This window comes from Panthera tigris, chromosome A3 (genome assembly GCF_018350195.1).
Source record: "Panthera tigris isolate Pti1 chromosome A3, P.tigris_Pti1_mat1.1, whole genome shotgun sequence".
NCBI classification, from domain to species: domain Eukaryota; kingdom Metazoa; phylum Chordata; class Mammalia; order Carnivora; family Felidae; genus Panthera; species Panthera tigris.
The window spans coordinates 82284408-82303790 of record NC_056662.1 but is presented as its reverse complement, the minus strand read 5'-3'; the positions used below and the strand labels follow the sequence as shown (position 1 = coordinate 82303790).

General features: G+C 47.8%; 1 protein-coding gene and 1 long non-coding RNA gene across 9 annotated transcripts in view; one reads left to right on the top strand and one right to left on the bottom strand.

The window, feature by feature from the left end:
- Nucleotides 1-8831, top strand: part of SPRED2 (sprouty related EVH1 domain containing 2) — a 114257-nt gene extending 105426 nt beyond the window's left edge. For all 7 annotated transcript variants that reach the window (XM_042981558.1, XM_007075341.2, XM_042981559.1 and 4 more), the window contains 2 exons: nt 3136-3285; nt 5552-8831. In XM_042981558.1, the coding sequence (XP_042837492.1) occupies nt 3136-3285; nt 5552-6217 (816 nt within the window). In that variant the 3' untranslated portion in view covers nt 6218-8831. The remainder of the gene's footprint in view (nt 1-3135; nt 3286-5551) is intronic.
- Nucleotides 8832-10353: 1522 nt separating this feature from the next.
- LOC122237340 lies at nt 10354-18150 on the bottom strand. 2 transcript variants are annotated; one of them, XR_006215772.1, is made up of 3 exons: nt 14496-18150; nt 11340-11452; nt 10354-10428 (listed from the first exon to the last, which is right to left on the bottom strand). It is a non-coding gene; the product is annotated as an uncharacterized LOC122237340 (long non-coding RNA). The 2 variants fall into 2 exon arrangements; XR_006215771.1 differs by having other exon boundaries at nt 10355-10442.
- Between the last annotated feature and the right edge of the window lie 1233 nt (nt 18151-19383).

Here is a 19383-nt window from a genome sequence, read left to right as displayed (position 1 = left end):
AAGAAGTGCATGTGGAAAAAAGATTTTTCCCCCTTGTTTCTTGGAGATGCCCTGCTAGTTCACTGCTTTTGTTTGTAGGTCACACTGCATGGCAAGATTTGTCTGATAGTACAGATGTGGAATAAGCCTTGGCTTTAATGGAGGCTCTCTTGCATGCTCTCCTGCTCAGAGTCCAGACACACCCAGAGCAGTCCAGGCATGGGTGTCAGCTCCGCCTGCAGTAGGCAGTGAACTGTGGACACACTTCATAGCTTTCTAACCTTCTTGCTCCCTCGTACGAATTCGCCATTAGATTAGGAGATATTTAACGGCTTTGCTCATTCTCACGTTCTCTGATAATGTCCAGGAAGCTTTGCACTTGATTGTGCAGTGGGAAGAGGCTGTTCAGGGTTAGGGAGGTAGGCTGGGTGCATCAGAAGGTGGCATATCTGGTTAGCTAATGAGCGCTAGGAAAACATGGGCACGCCTCATTTCTCAGAATGACTCTCTACACATTGTTAACCTGGACATAGTTCACAGCAAACAGGGTGGAGGAGGGTGAACAGATGATTAACACAGAGGTGACCACGATGCCGAGGGCATATTACAGTGTTCGATACGAGGGTAGCTTCTAACGTAAGAGATGACTGTCGTTTGGGGCGCTGGTTAAGAATTTAACTCTTGAGATTTGAATCACCCTGAAGGGCCCTTACCTACTCATTCAGGAAGTGTTTATCGAGATCTTCAGAATCTTTGTATTATGAGACCCCATCCATCCCCTTATCTCCTGGGTTTGTGTAAAGCAGGGTGCACCTTCTTACTTGGAGAAATTGTACTTGTGTTAATCACAGTAAAACACCTCTCAGAGTAGGCATTGGAAAAGACTTGGGTGAACTTGAGAAGCCGCAGTGTTGTGTACTGAAATCCCACTGGGCTTGCTGATCAGGGGCCACATTTCAGTCCTGCTCTGCAGTGGCTGCCCCGCCATGGTCTCTGAGAGTCTGTTTTCCGGCCTGTGACGTGGAGACAGTATTCCACCTGTACCCGTGCCCCCGTGTCACCAGGGTCTGGCACACTGTATGCACTTGCACGGTCTGAGACGACTAAGAGCTCTTTGCTTTATTGTTGTGTCTGGTCCACAACCCCCTCCCCTGTGTGTTCGGTCGGTACCTCTGAAGACGTGAAGAAAGAGCGGGTCGAGAGATCGAAGACAAGACAGACTCCAGAAGAGAGTCAAAACTCCTTGCGCGTCAGTTTGGTTTCTTTCAGTTGCTGGGATTTGAGGAGTAAATAGCAATTCTTCCCCAAGTTCTGAACTACTGAGGGGGAAAAAAAAGACAGGAGACCCTTAATGAGTGAGGATGCCAGTCCTGGCTGACATCTGCGGGAAGCAGACGTCTCGGGCTGGGACCTCTCGATCAAACAGACCTGCCCCACCAGGCACGGGCGCTGGACCTCCAAAGCCTCCCACAGTGGGTTGGCCCTTGGCCTCCAAGCAGGCCGCACAGTCCCCAGAGTGGTTGCCAGTACGTGCTGTTTGCCAGGCAGGTGGCTCCCAAGAGGCAGAGCAGAGAAGGAGCAGACGCTGCGTGCCCGGTTCCTCTTGCACTGCTGTGGAGAGGAGTGAGGGCCGGACACAGGCAGGAGTGGGATGCGGGCGGAACTGCCACGGAGGAGCCAAAAGTGAGGGGAAAGCACACCCAAGTGATGAATCCCACGCATCTGGGCTTCAGTTACCAAAGGGAATCGGCCCACACCATTGGGACACCCTAGGGTAGATCGCAGGCTGCAGCCTCGACTGGATCCAAGCTCAGATGGCTCTGGGAGAGGGTGGAGGGGCTGCCTTCTCTTAGTTTTGCTTCACTTCCTCCCTGGAAGGTGCTTTCCCTGTGCCCTGGCCAGGGTTCCAGGCTTTTAGGACCCTTAGATCTTAACTTCAGAGAAAAAGACAGCATCTTTTCTGACCTCTCCATGAAAAATCTCCATATTAACCTCAGAGAGGACCGTGTAGCCATACCTGAATTAGTCACTCTGGATGGAGGGATCAGAAACGGGCATCAGCTCTGTCTCACTTGGACCAAACAGAATTGGAGAAAAAAAATCAGGAGGGTTGGGTTGCCAAAGGGATGCCACACATGTCCACTAAGTTTTCAAAATTAACGTAGTTGTGCTGCATAATGGGAATATGGGTGTCTTTGTCCTAAATACTTGTCCCATTTTTCTGGGCATTTGTTACTCAATAAGTTGGGGGAGAGGGTGTAAAAAAAGAAATAAGCAAATGAGACAAGGGGAATATAAGATTGAGAAATGAGAGCCAGGAAGGAGTTCGTCGATACTTGCCAAAAATAGGACACCTAGATACAAGGAAAACCTTTTCATTGGTTTGGGGAAGAAAAGGATCTGTGACTCGAAGGATGCCGAGGGCGGGTGGGTGGTTCTGAGGATTCTTGGTTTTAAAGGTGGTGGCCACCGTCCATCAGATCCATCACCTTCCAAAGACCCTGTCCCAGAGGATCCAATCTGAACTCGTCTCTACCAGGAGAGGAGTTCTGCACTCAGGTCCAAAAGAGAGGGGCCTGCATTCTCTGTGCAGCTGTCTTTGTCACTTCCAGCTTACAGTGACCCTCAAGGCTTGCCTTCAACGCAGAGATTACAACATCTCTTCCTGGAAAGCCAGTGCCTACGATACCCTTGAGGTAGCCTTATTTCTGACACTTTGCCAGGATCAGCTCCGCACAGAAACATTTGGGTTTGATCTTGGCTTATATGCATCTCCTCTGCTCACCACAGTCCCTTGCAGCCAGGGCTACCAGTGGTGTAACCGTTCTTGATCAAACTGGGATGTACCCACGGGAGGCCTGATGTAGTGAGCCCTTTCCCCAAAGCCTGGTGGCTGCTCCCACATTTGAGAAAACAAACCCAACTTTTCCAGGGTCTTGGTGGCTGGCTTTCTCTGCCCCTTGAGCCAGCCACATCATGTTTAGACAATCTGGCCCTTCAGGGGTCCTGGTGCTTCCCACAGCCAAGATAAACTCCAGATTTCGGGAAGTCCGGCAAGACACCAGAGTGGGGGGTAGACGGCGTGTTAGGTTTTGGTATGTGGGTTTGGTTTTTGTTTTCATTTTAATTAACTCTTGGTTACCTCCCTCTAAACAGACAGCTACAGACAGTTCTTCTAATTCCTCCCAGAAGAGGGAACAACCTACTCGGACAATCTCCTCTCCCACATCCTGTGAGCACCGGAGGATTTACACCCTGGGCCACCTCCATGACCCATACCCCACGGACCACTATCACCTCGAACAGGTGCGCGGCAGTCTGGTTCCTTTGAGGGCATGGGGTGGATGGTTCCTGATCTGGAACAGCCTCTTCCTCCTTCCATGTAGCCCGCTGCTCAAGCCCAGGCCTTCTCTGTTCCCCGTATTGACGGTGGTCACAGCAGCTCGTCCTTAGTTTTCTGTGTGCCAGACCCCTTGCTAAACCTTCCGTGTGCTTAATCTCATTGAGTCCTCACAAATTATCCCACAGGGCAGGTCCTGGGCATCCCAGGTTGATGGAAGAGAAGGCTGAGGTTTAGAGAGAGAAAGTCCTTGATGGAACAAGTCTCAAATGCAGGCGTGGGTTCTCCACGGGGCTATGCTATCTCCTGAGTTCCTCTGTCCAGAGGGCTTCCTGGCTTTGTGTGAAAGCCCAGAGCCAGGATCGGGACTAAAGAATGCTGTCCGCTTGGCTCAGGCACCCTGGCATCGCGGGTTACAGGCCCAGGCTTGCTTGGGGGGATGTAGCTGGAGTCTGGCATTCAGTAATTCAACAAATATTTACCAAGCGGCTGTTTGGCAGAGCAGCCTCCCAAACTGTGGGGCGTGGACTGGTGCCTGTGGGGGTGATGTGGCCACCGGTGTGCTTTGGAAAGAAAAAGGGAGCACAGGGTTGTTTTGGTTTAGTTTTTTTTTTTTTTTTTTTTTTAACATAAAGCTAGATTTATAAGACTCTAAATTTTGTGTGCTTCCTAATATTTTGGCATTAAAAAAAATTTTAACGTTTATGTATTTTTGAGAGAGAACACAAGCAGGAGAGGGGCAGAGGTGCCTGTGTGGCTCAGTCAGTTAAGCATCCGACTTGGGCTCAAGTCATGGTCTCACGGTTTGTGGGTTCAAGCCCTGCATCGGGCTCTCAGCACAGAGCCCACTTCAGATCCTCTGTCTCCCTCTCTGCCCCTCTCCTGCTCTCTCAAAAATAAACATTTATATAATATATACATATAAAAGACAAAATCACATTATGTAGCTAGAGAGGGGAATTGACCCTTTGAATCACCTTACTTCACAAAATAATTAGCAAAATCTATTTCTGCTCCCAAGATTTGTTTTTATTAATCTAAGATTGTGGTTTTCTGCGAAACTGTCAAGAACCTAACAGGAATTAGGCAACATGTGTGAGGCATGGCCCCTGCCCTCTAGGAGCTCACAGTCTGGTGGGAGTGATGGATAAATGTAATTGCCATGAGATAAATTCTGTGGCAATATTCTAATCACGGTAATGGCAACAGGTGTCAGCCGCATCCTGTTGACAGTTGTGTGCACGCTGCACAGATTCTCGTCATTCTCGAGGTAGCCCTGTGCTGAGAGAGAATCTGAGTCTGCGGCTTTACTCTGGTGAGCTCCCTCAGAGCCGTTCGGAGGACCTCAGGAGTAGAAGATCTCACACTGCCACAACGAGGGTGCTCCGGGGGAGGCAGCCTTAGCGACCCACAGAGATGCCGGTGTCACCCTGGGGGGAGAATGCAGATATGAGGGCTTTGAAAACAGGGGAGCGTGGCTCTCGGGTCCAGCTCGCCTGAGCTCACATTCCAGCTTGCTCTGGACCATCTGTGAGATCCTGGTGGGATTCAAACCCAGGCAGTCCGCCTCCAGATCGGCACTCCTACCCTTTCTATATTTTCCAACCAGATGACAAGGTACTTGTATCATAGCTGCTACTATCCCTTTTTGCTATTTTGAACATGACCCACAGTGCAAAATGCATCTTGTATTGTGACCTGGAATGCATATATTCCCTACACACAGATAACCCACATATGCTACCCTTGTAACATGCAGTGCACTCCAGTGTTTTTGTTTCATTGGGAAAAAAGCAGGTCTTAGAAAAGAACACACTGTACAGTAACAGGTGAAACTAATCTGTTAGAAATCAGGATAGTGGTCCTCCCACCCCTGAGGCATAGAAGGGAACTCAAGGGAGAGGGGCAGTGTCCTAGGGAGGTCTCTCAAGTTCTGCTTCTTGAGCTAGGTGTGTTTAGCTGTCGAAAATTCAGAGTGCATTTTTTCCAATACGCACACTTTCCCCCCTCTATGGTAGTACTTCTACAAAAGGGAAAAAAGATCTCCTGACCCAGGAATGGATCAAGGATCACAATTTGAAATACACCTTCAACCCAGGGGATGTTCAGTAGTTATAGGAGCAGTGAGTTTCTTCCAGAAATGTCTTCGTCAAGGCGAAAGGTACCTAGTGGAGCGTTTTTTTTCTTTTCGGCGCGGCTATACAACCATGTCTCCTTTTCCCCCCCGGGCAGCCGATGCCAAGGCCTTACCGCCAGGTGAGCTTCCCGGACGACGACGAGGAGATTGTGCGCATCAACCCCAGGGAGAAGATCTGGCTGACCGGCTACGAGGACTACCGGCACGCGCCAGTGCGGGGCAAATCCCCCGACGCCTCGGAGGACGCCGACTCCTACGTGCGGTTCGCCAAGGGCGAGGTCCCCAAGCACGACTACAATTACCCCTATGTGGACTCCTCGGACTTCGGTCTTGGCGAGGACCCCAAAGGGCGCGGGGGCGGCGTGATCAAGACCCAGCCGTCCCGGGGCAAGTCCCGGAGGCGGAAGGAGGACGGCGAGCGCTCCCGGTGCGAGTACTGCAGGGACATGTTCAACCACGAGGAAAACCGGAGGGGCCACTGTCAGGACGCGCCCGACTCTGTGAGAACTTGCATCCGCCGGGTGAGCTGTATGTGGTGTGCGGACAGCATGCTCTATCACTGTATGTCGGACCCCGAGGGAGACTATACAGACCCGTGCTCGTGCGATACTAGCGACGAGAAGTTTTGCCTCCGGTGGATGGCTCTTATTGCCTTGTCTTTTCTGGCCCCCTGTATGTGCTGTTACCTGCCCCTGCGGGCCTGCTACCACTGCGGGGTGATGTGCAGGTGCTGCGGGGGGAAGCACAAAGCGGCCGTGTGACTCGGTTTCCCTCCCTCCCTTCCTCCTCCCACAGCCACAGGGGAACTTGTCTCTGACATACTCTCACCTTCTTTCTTGCTCCCTGGTACCTTGAGGCGCTATTCCAGCCTGGGGAGCCCGCCTGGTGAACTCTGCACTTTCCCCTCTCCCCACGCAGCCCCCACCAGCCACCCACTCTGTGTCAACCACACACCCATACACGCAGGCACACGGTGTTCTAAGGAAAGGAACCTCCGCACAGACACTTGTGTACTATTACCAATCTGTAATCAAGCTAACTGTCTTATACATGTGTTGATTTCATGTCTTTCCTACCCACCTCTTCCAGCGCAAAGGCACCTGCAGTCAGAACTGCTGATTTGGGGTGGGTTTTGTAGTTGGTTTTCCAGGAGATCTTTCTCACGGGTCGGCTTGCCGGTTGCCAAGGAGCAGCGGATTCCTGCAGATAGGTAACGTCAGAATGATGAAACCCTACCGGAAGTATTGTAACCTGCAGTCAGATTATGTATAGGAGGTGAGCTAGTTAACAAACGTCTACCACAAAACAAGATCGCTTTAACTTTTGTAAACCCAAATTTGCCAAGTAAGCTGCAGTTTCTATTTGGAGCCCATAAACATTTCCTGTGCCCTCCCCCTAAAAACCTGACAATTATTTACTGATGCAAAACATTCACCCACAACAATGAGAATTGAGCCTTAACTTCAGATTAACTTGTGTGAATCAGGAAATTCCATAAACTGCATTGCATCCTCTTAGACCAGGGGTAGAAAAAGGGGATTTCAGGTTTGTCTGAGCTTCCCCAGTTACCCCTAAAGTAGAACTTTTTAAAACTGTGTCACCACCACTTCTAAAAATTTAGCAATATTAGAAGAAAACACTAATGAAGTTCTGCTCATTGTTTTGCAAACAAGATAGACTATTCACACACAAACCAGTGTTCTCCAAAGAGTTCCAGTTGTGAAACACTGAAGTTGTGGTAAAGAAAATTAGGAGCTTCCTCCCACACCCCCACTGGCTATTTTCTCTTAATGGGGGGAAATTTTAAATGTCATAAATTTGAAGAGTGGTGGGTTGCATTTTGTTAGTGGGTTTCTGTTCTTGTTTTCATCCTGGACGGAATCTCACATCACCAAATGCTTTGTTTATACTTGGGGGAAAAAAAAACAAGGCCATATGTAAAAACCCTTCCAATGCCTAAGTGTCTTTCTCCTGCATCTCAAAAACCCAGACTTGCCAATTTGGGTGCACAGATGGTTAGGTCAGCAGTCTGGGTCTACCTGTCACCTTGCCATGTAGGAGGCTTCTAATTAGCTGGAAAAGAGTATTTTTCTAGTCTGTTGCAAGGAGTAGCCAAATCTTGTCGCAGAAAGAAAAGTGAAGAGTGAGTGGTACCTAGCATAGTACAATCAGAACGTCATGGAGACCACAAGGGACAGGCTTGTCAAAGTTGGCCGTTCTTCCCGCCATGATCTTCCTGTGGTAGTTGCCAGCTCAGGGCAGAGCCTGCTGTGTCTCTGCTTCCCCCATCCCTTCTCTGTTGCACACAGGGCATCGGTCTTCAAGGAAAGAGACTTTTTTCCAGTCTGCCAATCATATTGGGAAAGTACGAGCCATGCTTACCTTCATGGAACATTTTCAGCTCATCTGAGCACCCGCCGCCTTTCTTTAGTCAGATCGTCGATGTAAATACCCAGTGTGCTTACGAGTTAGTTGGTAGACATTTTCATAGGTTGGAGTGAACGGTGTGGCCTTACAGTTTGGAAAAGTTGCAGAGAGCTGTCAGTCTGGTGATGGAAGAAAAAAGAACTGCTTCCCAGTCTGGAAAACATCTAGAAAACCTTCAGCCAGCCTCCAGATGCTGTCGAGAGGCCATTGCCCCCCACTCTCCAATCCTGAGGTATTTCCTCAGGGCCTTTCTCAAGGTCTCCTCTCTACAAAGCACAACACTAACGTATGTTTTGTTAGACCTCAGTTCCGAGTGCCCCTATTTATTTCAGTAAGAATACACATGTCCCCGCCACTTTTTGTTTGTAGTCTCTATTTACTTGTTGTTTCTATCTTTTTTACCCCTGGTCCTTTTCCACCCTTTTGAAGAGTTATGCTAGTGAATCTTACTTCGCGTATACGTTTTGGTTTGTGAAGGCAGCGGTTAAGGGCACAAGGACAGCCACGGGGACATTTATGTAAATACGTTTCTAATTGCCACACTGCAGCTGAACAGTGTGGAGTATTTTCCCAGTCAGCTTTGCCATACTGACGTCAATCATTTGAGAGAAATTATTCAGATTTTATTTTTGTATCTGTGGTAACAAAACATTAACCAAAAGATTTGTTTGGAAGCTTCCTCTGACCACCCCCCACCCCCCAGCTATTTGCTCACATTAACAAATTAAAGTGCCTGAAGCATAATTCATTCTTCACCTGTATACTAAAAAAAAACCTGTTGTATTGATTTTTTTATAATAAGCCTTTTTACCTCTGTGTAAAAAATATATATACAAGTGTATGATGTACATTTTAGTTCTTAACTTTTTTTTATGGTTTCTAATATGTATGACCAATGTAGCCATTGCTTTAAGATGTACCATGTAAATATAAACACATCCTATCAGACCGTTGACTTTGGGGTATTTGTCTGGCAGAAGGGTGGGAGGGGCGGTAGAGCCTTGGCACATGCGAGAGTTCTCGCACACAGGCCGGGAAGGGGTTTCCTCTGGAGAAGGACGCGTGGACGCTGCTGTTTTGGTGAGGCCCTTCCCGGCCGTGGCTATGTCATATTCCCCGGGGGAGACTGCAGCTTCTCGGGCTTGGATGCTTCAAGGGAAAGGAATGCTGTGTGTCACAGCCCCGGGAACACCCCCTCTTCCCAGGCCTGGCCTCCCCCACGCGTGCTCCTCAGAGGGAACAGCTGCGCTGCTTGTGAGGTATTTTCCACCAGTTCCTGCGGAACCTCGGGTGGGTATGTGTGGAGTTTGGTAGACCGTTTCTCACTGCTAACAATGGTTAAGACGGCAAGACCCCCGGTCTCCTCAGAGTGATGTTTGGCCCACTTTCCCTTCCATGTGGATTCTTTGGATGCTCAAAAGTGACAGTCCTCTGGAGAAAATAAAGTGTGGGGTCTTTTAAGGGTCACAGAGGAAGGCCTCAGCTCCTCTCTGGAGAACCGAGTAGGGGCCTTAAAAAGACATGTCGAGGGGCCCTTTTAGTTTTAACTCTTCCAAGCCACAGGCAGGGGTGAAAAACAACAGGAGATTCTGGAAATTGGAAAGGAAGAGGAGAGAATTCGTAAAGATTAGTAATTAAGAGATTAATACAGAATGTGAAAGCTGTTTAGAGTACGAGAGGCATAAAGATTATAGATTATTATAGTGGGGTGAAGAGCCAGCATGGAGGAAGTAAGAACATTCAATGTAAAACATGTTTTCAAGAAGTTTGATGGTAAAGGACTAATCGGGTTGCTCTGAAATAGAACTGAATTAAGAAAACAAGTTATTCTCTGCCAGGACAGTGTGTGTGTATTTACTTGTGACACCTTGAATAAATTGTTAACGATTTTTTTTTTTTAAGTGAGAAAAAACTGGGAAGTCACCTCCAGAGCCGCATCAGGGACCGAAATCTTACCTGACCCTCATGCCCCCGCCCCCCCATAAGGCATATGCCTCCTATCATTCATTTGCTCACAGTTGAGTAGCTGAACTGTAGAAGGGGTAAGTAACAATAACTATCACTTGACTACGGTCATGTGATGCAAGGACTGAACCAGTCCTGGCCTCGTGCTCATACCTCTGCTCACCTTCCTTTTTGGGATTGAGAAAGGGGGCAAGGTCCAAGAGTCCTCCCGGCTCCCTTGGGCCCATCAGGCTGCCTCAGGATTAGCTGGTCATCTGGCGCCCCGTGTGCTCAGCCAGGCGCTGGGCACGTTACACACGTCACCTCCTCTAAACCTCCACAGAAAAAAGGGATCGTCTGCACTTAACAGGTGAGAAAGCAGACATGAACTCCATTAATTCCATCATGTTTGTTGGGCTGTCTTTCTGCCATTGTTCTCCATTAGCCCTTGGGCGAGTGACCTCACCTTTCTGACCTTTGGTCTCAGGTATGAGTGGAGGAATACCTGTCCCCGGCACGGCGGGAAGGTCACATGATGTGCTGCAGTTACAGCGCAATACAGAGTAGGTGCTTTCCCCGGCTCCTCCTGTATTCCGGAAACCTGCGGAAACAGAGCTGCAGAGAACCACCTCTCGAAGCACAGGAAGCTGAAGTCACTGTGGCTATTTTCTGAGTATTTAGACCTACCACCTCTTTGTCGAGATTTCTTTTCCTTAACCTCTCTGCAGTTCTAAACGGGGTTCTGATCCCTTGCAGGACCTTCCAGGTAGGTTAATGGCCCAGGGGATGGCTGCGTTCCTCAGGGACCGAAGCCTGCGACTTGCCAGAAAACCGGTGGCCTCTGAGCAGTTCTGCCGAGAGGGCTGGATCCGGCTCAGTGGATTTGACCGGGATCGGAGCGTGTTGTCTTACAGAGCACCGCTGTCCTAAACTTTCCCGCCCCCTTTGGTGGCCTTGACCCCTGCAAGTCTGTGCCCTCCTCTCCTGGGCCTCTGCTCCCCCACCGCTGGTTACCACCCCGACATCCCCAACAGTAGGCACCCCAGACAGAAGCAAGACATCTTCCCAGGGGAAAAATTGTTGCAAGAATTCTGTTTTACAGGGACTCCCAGGGCGGTTTGTCATTCTACTGTGGCTTTTAAGCAGGCACTACAGAGCCGGCCCTGTGAATGAGGGGCCAGAGCTTGTGTAAGCATGCCAGCTGCTTGCAGGCATTCTTACTGCAGGCTTGTTGGGCTTTCCAGTTTGTGGGGGGGAGATGGTTAGAAACACCACACTTGGCCTGCTTACCTAGGCCTGAACCAGATGTGTGGAATGAAGGGAGATGGCTATGGTGACATCTTGTACACCAGACCCTAGTTGTGACCTAGGGAATCCGGGCCCACCGGTCTTCTCAGCTAGAGCAGCCACCAGGCTAGTGGTCCCCTCAAGGCAAGCTGACCACACAGGGCAGGGTTGGGTGGAGGTGGGGCTGGGACCCAGCAAGTAGCAAGGAAGAAGCTCCGTATTTACCAATGAGGAATAAAACCAGTTCTGTGATAGCCATGCCTGGGAGGTACCTTTGTCCTCTCATCTGTCTCTTCTCTCATTTCTTTTTTCAAAATCAGAAGTTGGAAGCAGGTGCTCTGATTATAGAAGTAATATACATAGTCATTATAAAAATGTCATATAGTACAAAAATATAAAATAGAGTGTCCGTGTGTTGCCCCGGGTTGGCATAACAAAATATACACTGGGTGGCTTAAACAATGGAAATAAGAACTTTGTCCAGTTGTGTTTTGTTGATATGTATGTACTTGTGACCGTTTGTTCACAGTTTTCCAGCTGTTTTGCAGTTCCTTTCTTCCTTTTTCTTCTCTTGCTTTTCTCCTTTGCAATTTGATGGTTTTCTATCGTTATATACTTGCATTCCTTTTTCTTTATCTTTTGTGTTTCTACTATAGGTTTTTGCTTTGTGGTTCCCATGAGTCTTACATATGACAACTTACAATAACAGTCAATTTTAAGTTGATAACAACTTGAGTTTGAGTGCACCTTAGGGCTCTATGTTGTTACTCCCTCCATTACACTGGTTTTGATATCACATTTTACATATTATCTTGTGTGTCCTTTAATTCTTATAGTTACGTTAGGCCACAAAACAAGGCTTAATAAATTTAAGAAGTTTGAAATCCTGTCACAGTCACATTTTCTAATCACAATGGTGTGAAACTAGAAATCAATTATAAGAGGGAAACTGGAAAATTCACAGATAATGTGGAGATTTAAAAACATGCTACCAAACAACCAGAGTCAAAGAAAAAAAAAAATCCACAGAGAATGAATGTGTGTATTAGCAAATAAGAACTCAAAAGCCCTACTTTATACCTCAAGGAATTGGAAAAAGAACAAACTAAGCCCAAAGTTGGTAGAGGAAGGAAATAGCAAAGTTCAGGGTGGACATGAAGGAAAATGAGACAAAAAAGACAATAGAGAAGACTGATGAAACTAAAATCTGGTTCTTTGAGAAAATAAACAAGATTGGCAAATCTTTAGCTAGAACGACCAAGAAAAGAGAGGACTCCAATGAATAGAATCAAATGAAAGAGATCGTACAACTGATATCACAGAACTACAAAGGATCTTAAGAGACTACTATGAGCAATACTATGCCAATGAACTGGACAACCTAGAAGAAATGGATACATTCCTAGAAACATACAAGCTACCAAGACTGAATCAAGAACTAAAAACTTGAATGTATTGGATCAGTCATGACAAACTTCCCAGGACCAGAGAAGTCTACCAAAGTTTAAAGAAGAATAAACATCAATCTTTCTCAAACTCTTCCAAAGAACAGAAGAGGAGGGAACACTTCTAAACTCAGTTTATGAGGCCAGCATCGCCCTGATACCAAAATCTGAAAAGGACACCACAAGAAAATTACAGACCAATATCCCTGGTGAACACAGATACAGAAGTTCTCAACAAAATATTAGCAAACCAAATTCAACAAAACATTAGGTCATAAACCATAATAGAGTGGGATTTATTCAGGGGATGCAAGGATGGTTCGACACCTACAAATCAATCAACGGGACATACCACATTAACAACATGAAGGATAGAAATATGGTCATCTCGATAGATGCAGAAAGCGTTTGACAAAATTCAACATCCACACGGTAAAAATTCTCAACAAGGTGGGTATAGAGAGAATGTACCTCAACAAAACCCAGGTCATAATGACAAGTCTACACCTAACATCATACTCAGTGGTGAAAGGCTAAAAGTATGGTATTGGCATAAAAATACACATAGATCAATGTAGCAGAATAAGGAACCTAGAAGTAAACCCACTTCTATATGGTCAGTTAATTTACAACAAAGGAGACAAGAATATAAATGGAGCTGGGAACATTGGACGACCACATGCAAAAGAATAAACCGGACCACTCTTACACCATACGCAAAAATTAACTCAAAATGGATTAAAGACTGACCTGAAACCACAAAACTCCTGGAAGAAAACTAGGCAGCAAGTCCCCTGCCATGCATCTTGGTGATGTTTGTTTGGATTTGACACCAAAAGCCAAGGCAACACACGCAAAAATAAACAAATGGGACTGCATCACACTAAAAAGCTTCTGCACACCGAAGAAAACCATCACAAAATGAAAAGGCAACATAATGAATGGGAGAAAATATTTGCGAACCATATCTGATAACGGGTTAATATCCAAAATATATAAAGAACTCATAATTCAATAGCAAATATATATATAAAGAAGTGGGCAGAGGATCTGAACAGACATTTTTTCCAAAGACTCACAATTGGCCAACAGACAGCACAAGAAAAGGTGTTCAACATCACTCATCATCAGGGCAGTGCAAATCAAAACCACAATGAGATATCGCCTCATACTTGTTATAATGCCTGGTATCAAAAAGACAAGAAATAATGAGTGTTGGGGTGCCTGGGTGGCTCAGTCGGTTAAGCGTCCAACTTCAGCTCAGGTCACGATCTCGCGGTCCCGTGAGTTCGAGCCCCGCCGTCGGGCTCTGGGCTGATGGCGCAGAGCCTGGAGCCTGCTTCCGATTCTGTGTCTCCCTCTCTCTCTGCCCCTCCCCCCTTCATGCTCTGTCTCTCCCTGTCTCAAAAATAAATAAACGTTAAAAAAAAAATTTTTTTTTTTAAAAGAAATAATGAGTGTTGGCAAGGATGTGGAGAACAGAGAGCCCTTGTGCACTGTTGGGAATGTAAGTTTGTGCAGCCACTGTGGCAAACTGTGGAGTTCCTCAAAAAAATTTAAAATGTTACTACCATATGACCCAGCAATTCAACTTCTGGGTATTTATCTGAAGAAAACAAAAATACTATTTGAAAAGATATGTACACCCCATGTTTATTGCAGCATTACTTATAGTAGTCAAGATACTGGAAACCACATTAGTGTCCACTGAAGGCTGAATGAGTAAAGAAATGTAGTCTATATACACGTTGGGGTATTTTTCAGCCATTAAGAAAAAATCTTGCCGATTATGACAACATGTATGATAGACTTGAAGGCCACTATGCTTAATAAAATAGGTCAGAAAGAAACACACAGATCTTAAAATCTCACTTATATGTGGAATCTTAAAAAACAAAAAAGAAACACCACAGACACAGATCAGAGAGGTAGTTACCAGAAGTGGTGGGGGGTAGTGGTCTACAGGTACAAAATCCCATCATGTTGTAAGTAAGTTCTGGAGATGTAATGTATCCCATGGTGATCATAGTTAATATTATCATATTGTGTATTTGAAAGCTGTTAAGAGAGTAGATATTAACAGTTCTCATCACACAAATTTGTAGCGACATGTGCTGATGGATGTTAACTAGATCATTATGATCTCTTGCCTTATATACACATATCAAATCAAGATGTTGTACACCTCAAACTAATACAGTAATTATAACTCAGTAAAAAGTAAAGCAGCAGCAATGAGAATAGAACTGTCTTCTGTTTAGGTAGACATGAAAACAATCTGCAAAAAGCCTGTGACTCTCATTTAAAAATTTTAAACATGGTTATTTTTCATTAGTAATGTTATTTATGTTCACATGCAAAGGGCTTATTATTGTTTTAAAATAAATTTTTAATAAATGTCTTAAAAGTTTCTCCATTTTAATTTCTTCTATAGACATACCAAGAGCTACTAAAGCTTTTTGTCGTCCTCGGTAACTTTCAAGAGGATAGAGGGACCTTGAGAACCAGAAGTTTGTGGCCTCTTCCCCTCCGTGGTTAACAGGCTCTTTCTTAGTTTTGCCCTTACTCTCTTCAAACTCAGCTTTGATCTGGCTCTTCTCTTTTTTGGGTACTTTATGTTATCTGATTTTAGCCAGCAGTCTTTATATCTCCTTTCCTAGCTCAGACTATTTTGTCTTTCTAGTTCCTTCTTTAGCCAGTTCCAGTAAGGCCATATCTTCTTGCAGCAGCTATCTGAGGTTAGCATGTGTTTCTTATTGAACAGTAATGTCCAGAGAGACCTGCTGCCCCAAGTCTGGAGAGTGGTTTTCCTCTCCTTCAGGCTCCACCCTCTTTTCATTGGCCCCTTGGTGGTATTCACACGGAGAGCCCTCTATCCAAGGGCTCAGCCTTGTCCATCACTCAAGGTAAATGTGACATCCTTAGCCTCCCACTTGGGTACTGGCAGCTTCCTCGGTGGATCTACGCCTGCTTAGCTCAGGTGTTCATGCCTGCTGAGGATTACCTGGGATATTTCTGAACCAGCCAACGTTTCTTCTGCTCCACTCTTGGACTCCGGTGAGGCTGGGGAACCCAGGGTAGTCTGCAGGCCTTTGAGCAGCCATTCCCCACGCCCTTAGCTTTTGTACCAGTTGAGGTTCCTCCAGCAATGAAACATCTGAAGAAACAGTGCACACCTTCAGCCATTCTTGCACTGTGGTGCATGCTGGAAATCACGGTCATTGTTGCTTTGGAGAGAAGCAGAAAAAGGAGAATGAAATGAGGCTGTGCCTGACAGGAAGACCATTCCTGCCTTCCCCGGGTGGAAGATCATCACTGACAAAGGGGCAGAGTAAAACAAAACTATTTCTTTCCTTTCTGGGGGCTGTCTGTCCTATTCTGGTTCAGAGGGGCCAGCACAAATGGTGTGAAATCCAAGAATATTCTTCTAAACGCATCCCAGTGGACAGTGTGGTTAGTGAAAATTCTGCCTGGATTTTGGCTCACAGCCTCCGTGTGGTCACAGGGCTGTTGGCGGTTTTCACCTTGGTGTGGGATTTCTGGGAGTCGCGGGGGGATGCTGCAAGGGGGTGTCACGTGTGTCTGGGCCGCTCCTGCACTCACCTGGGAGTCTTTGGAATTAGTATTTGTGGCTTGATGCAAAAACCATTCCACGTTCCTTTTGTCAAGCCTGGGTAATAACTACCTCTGTCTCATGCTTTGCCATGCTCCATTAGTAACTATGGTTGCCTTTTGAGCGTCTTCCAGAAAAGCCTTCCCCAGAAGAGAGAAAACTGATCATGTCTGCCCAGCCCTGAAAGCTGACATTGTAAGCCATCTCACAAAACCACCCTGTGCACTGTGCAGCGCAGGAGAAAGGGCGAGGAAAAGAAACACGGGACTCCAGGCTGTGGTCCCTTTCTGAGTCTACCTTCTGGGGCCAGGAAGTCATGGTGTGGTTCCTGCGTGCTGCTTTTGAATGAATGTCTTTGCATCCTTGCTGGCTTGATGTGACAAGCAGAAGCCGCTTTGAAGATGCCTCACCCCAACAGAGCCCAGCTATTTACATAGTGGCCTTTCATTCTGTGAGCAGAGTGTGTGCTCTGCAAATATTTTAGGCCTCCCTGCGTGCTTGTGGGCCCCTAAGTGCCATTCACCAGCTTTTAAGTTTGTTTTGCAGGCAGCAAGCCGCCGAGAGGGAGGCCTGACTCAGAGCACAGGGGGCCGGCTGTCTGCCGCTGCCGCCTCCTACCGCGGCAGACCTAGAGGGGAAGGAAGCCGTGGGTTTTACAGCTGGTGTTTTGGTTTAGAAAAAAAGACAGAGAGAAAAGAATTTCTTAAAAAATACCTCGCACATGTAAAATGCCAATAATGTAAGTATCCATGCAGTGTTTGGGGACGAGGGAAATCGCGTGTTGGGTATGATTCATCCTTCCTCCTGGTGACAGCAAAGGAGGTTCGTACTGAGCCTCCGGTATTTTGGGAGTTTGTTCCAAACGCTCTGAGTGGGAAGGCCAGGTTCCTCACCCCTCGCTCAGAAGGAGGGTCGTGTCTGTGTTATGTTAAGGCAGCACAGTGTTTGCTTCCTCTCCTCTCATCTGACTTTGCGCAGAGATCCTCACTTTCCCATCAGAAACTGGGTCGGCAGCTTCATGGGTGCAGGAGACCAGGGTGTGGAGAGGGGAGAAAGCCATACTCGCCCGAGTCTGACCTGGGCCTGGAAATATGCAGTGACAGATCTAGATGGGGGTGGGGGGAGGGTCCCGCCCAGTGCTGCCTCCCAGCAGGTGCGGCAGGCTCCCCGGAGGCGGGGTGAGCCAGCCGCCAGGAACACGCAGTCTTTCTAGGATTAGGCTTTTACAAGTTACCAAAACATGGAGTGCTGCTTCTAGGCTGACACATACCTTGGCAGGGGTAATGGGGCTTCTGCCCGGAGCTGGGAGTCCCCGGGGTCAGGCTGACCTCCAAGCTGCATTTGGGCCTGAAGGAGAGGCCTCGTGGTGGGTGTGGTGGCCTCTCAGGGCAGATGCATTCCCGGGGAGCACTGGGGCCACAAGAAGCAGGCTGACCCAGGAACCAAGTACACAGTGAGGGCAGACGGGGAGAGCCTGGCTACCGTCACCCAGGCTGCTGGCCGGCCAGCCACAGGCTCCCCGCGCCCCATCCACACATTCTCTGTGGGGGAGAGGGCCTCCTCACTCCCTCCAGCGCCTTATAGCGCAAGTTCCTTGTCGAGATTAGACAGCCTCAGCAGAAAGTGGAGCACTGTACCTCTGAAATTCAAAGCTTCATTTTTCCAAAGCTCCATTAGACTCAAGTTTGGCGGCATAGAGTGCTGAGTCCAAAAGTTGTAACAGTTAGCTCTGTTACGTTCTGCTTCTTGCCCTGGCAGGCAGATTCAAGCTTACATATATGCCTTATAATGAATTTACCAAAGTCAAGCTCTACATTTGCTGCGTGGAGTTCTCTGCACATGTGTCTCAGTGGACAGGAAGACGGTTAAGAAAAACGCAAGTCCTCTGCAGCTGAATCAGCAATTGAGGAGCACCTAAAAGCTACCACCAGTCCCCAGATCCGTTATTCACAATCAGCCCCCACAGGCCTGGGGTCATTGCCCTGCTTAATGCAGCCCGTGTTTACCTGCACGCCCACCAACCCCCCCCCCAAGCCTGAGGACTTGGCAGAGACACGTATTGCTCAGAATTCCACACATGACACGTCCACCTCCACGCTGCCCAGGCCCTTGCAATTAGGCGTGGCCACATGCCTAGTTCCGGCCAGTGGGCTATGAGTGGAAGTGACAGAGAGAGGCATTCAAGAGTGAGTGTGTGATCCTCCCGTGCTCCACGCTCCCTCCCCAGCCCCGCCCCCACCCCACAGCAGTCACGGAGGCCACCCACTGTGGTGGTAAGCCACAAGATGAAAGCGCATGGGGGCACTGAGTCACTACAGAGAACGGCTGGCATGGGGAGAGGCCTGAGTCAGGGAGTACATGAGTAAGTACAAAATAAATCCGGGTATGAAGCCAGTATAATTTGGGGGTTGTTTGTCACCACCAAAGACGTCCTAACTGATACTAAGATAGCAGCAGTTTATATACACAACACCAACCTCATGAGACAAAAAGCCAGCTTCACCCTAGTGAAGGGAAGGCAAACAGGTGCCAAAAGGGCAGCCCGCACCCTGGCCCCCAGGCCCAGAAGTGGCTTCAGGGACTTTTCAAGCCTTAGGACGAGCTAGAGAAGAGGCAAAGCTCTGTTAATCGGAACTCGTTGAGCCAAGATGGGGCAATGGAGGGAGCAGTGCAGAGGAGACAGAAGCCCCAACCCACTGGCCTCCCCACCATGTTTACGGTGTGACCTTGGGCAAGCCGCTTCATCTCTGGGCTTCAGCCCCGCCTCCTTAAGTGAACCAGGCATGATGGGGCTCCACCTGCCTGGGGCAGCAGGCTTAACACATGACCCTTACAATTCCTGGCTTCCCCAAGGGGGTTGTGATGAGATGGCGGCTGCAGAGAGGAACTTCTGCTACCCACATTCTTGTCCTCATTCAGAAATGTCCCTGGGGCACCGGGTGGTCAAGTCTGTCACTATCAAACCTAAGGTTGTACATACGGGATGTCTCAAAGCCTATATGGCTCCCTGGTTGCCATCCCCAGTACCCTGGAGAGGATAGAAGTGTGGTCCCTGAGCCAATGACTAGTGACTGACCCCAACTGTCCCTGCAGATCATCTTGCTCTTGTGATCAAAAGCACCATGTCGCTCACACACATTTGCAGAGCCGTTTGCCTGAGGATGCTTGTGGCAACATTGTTACCGATGGCAAAACATACAGAAAGGCCACA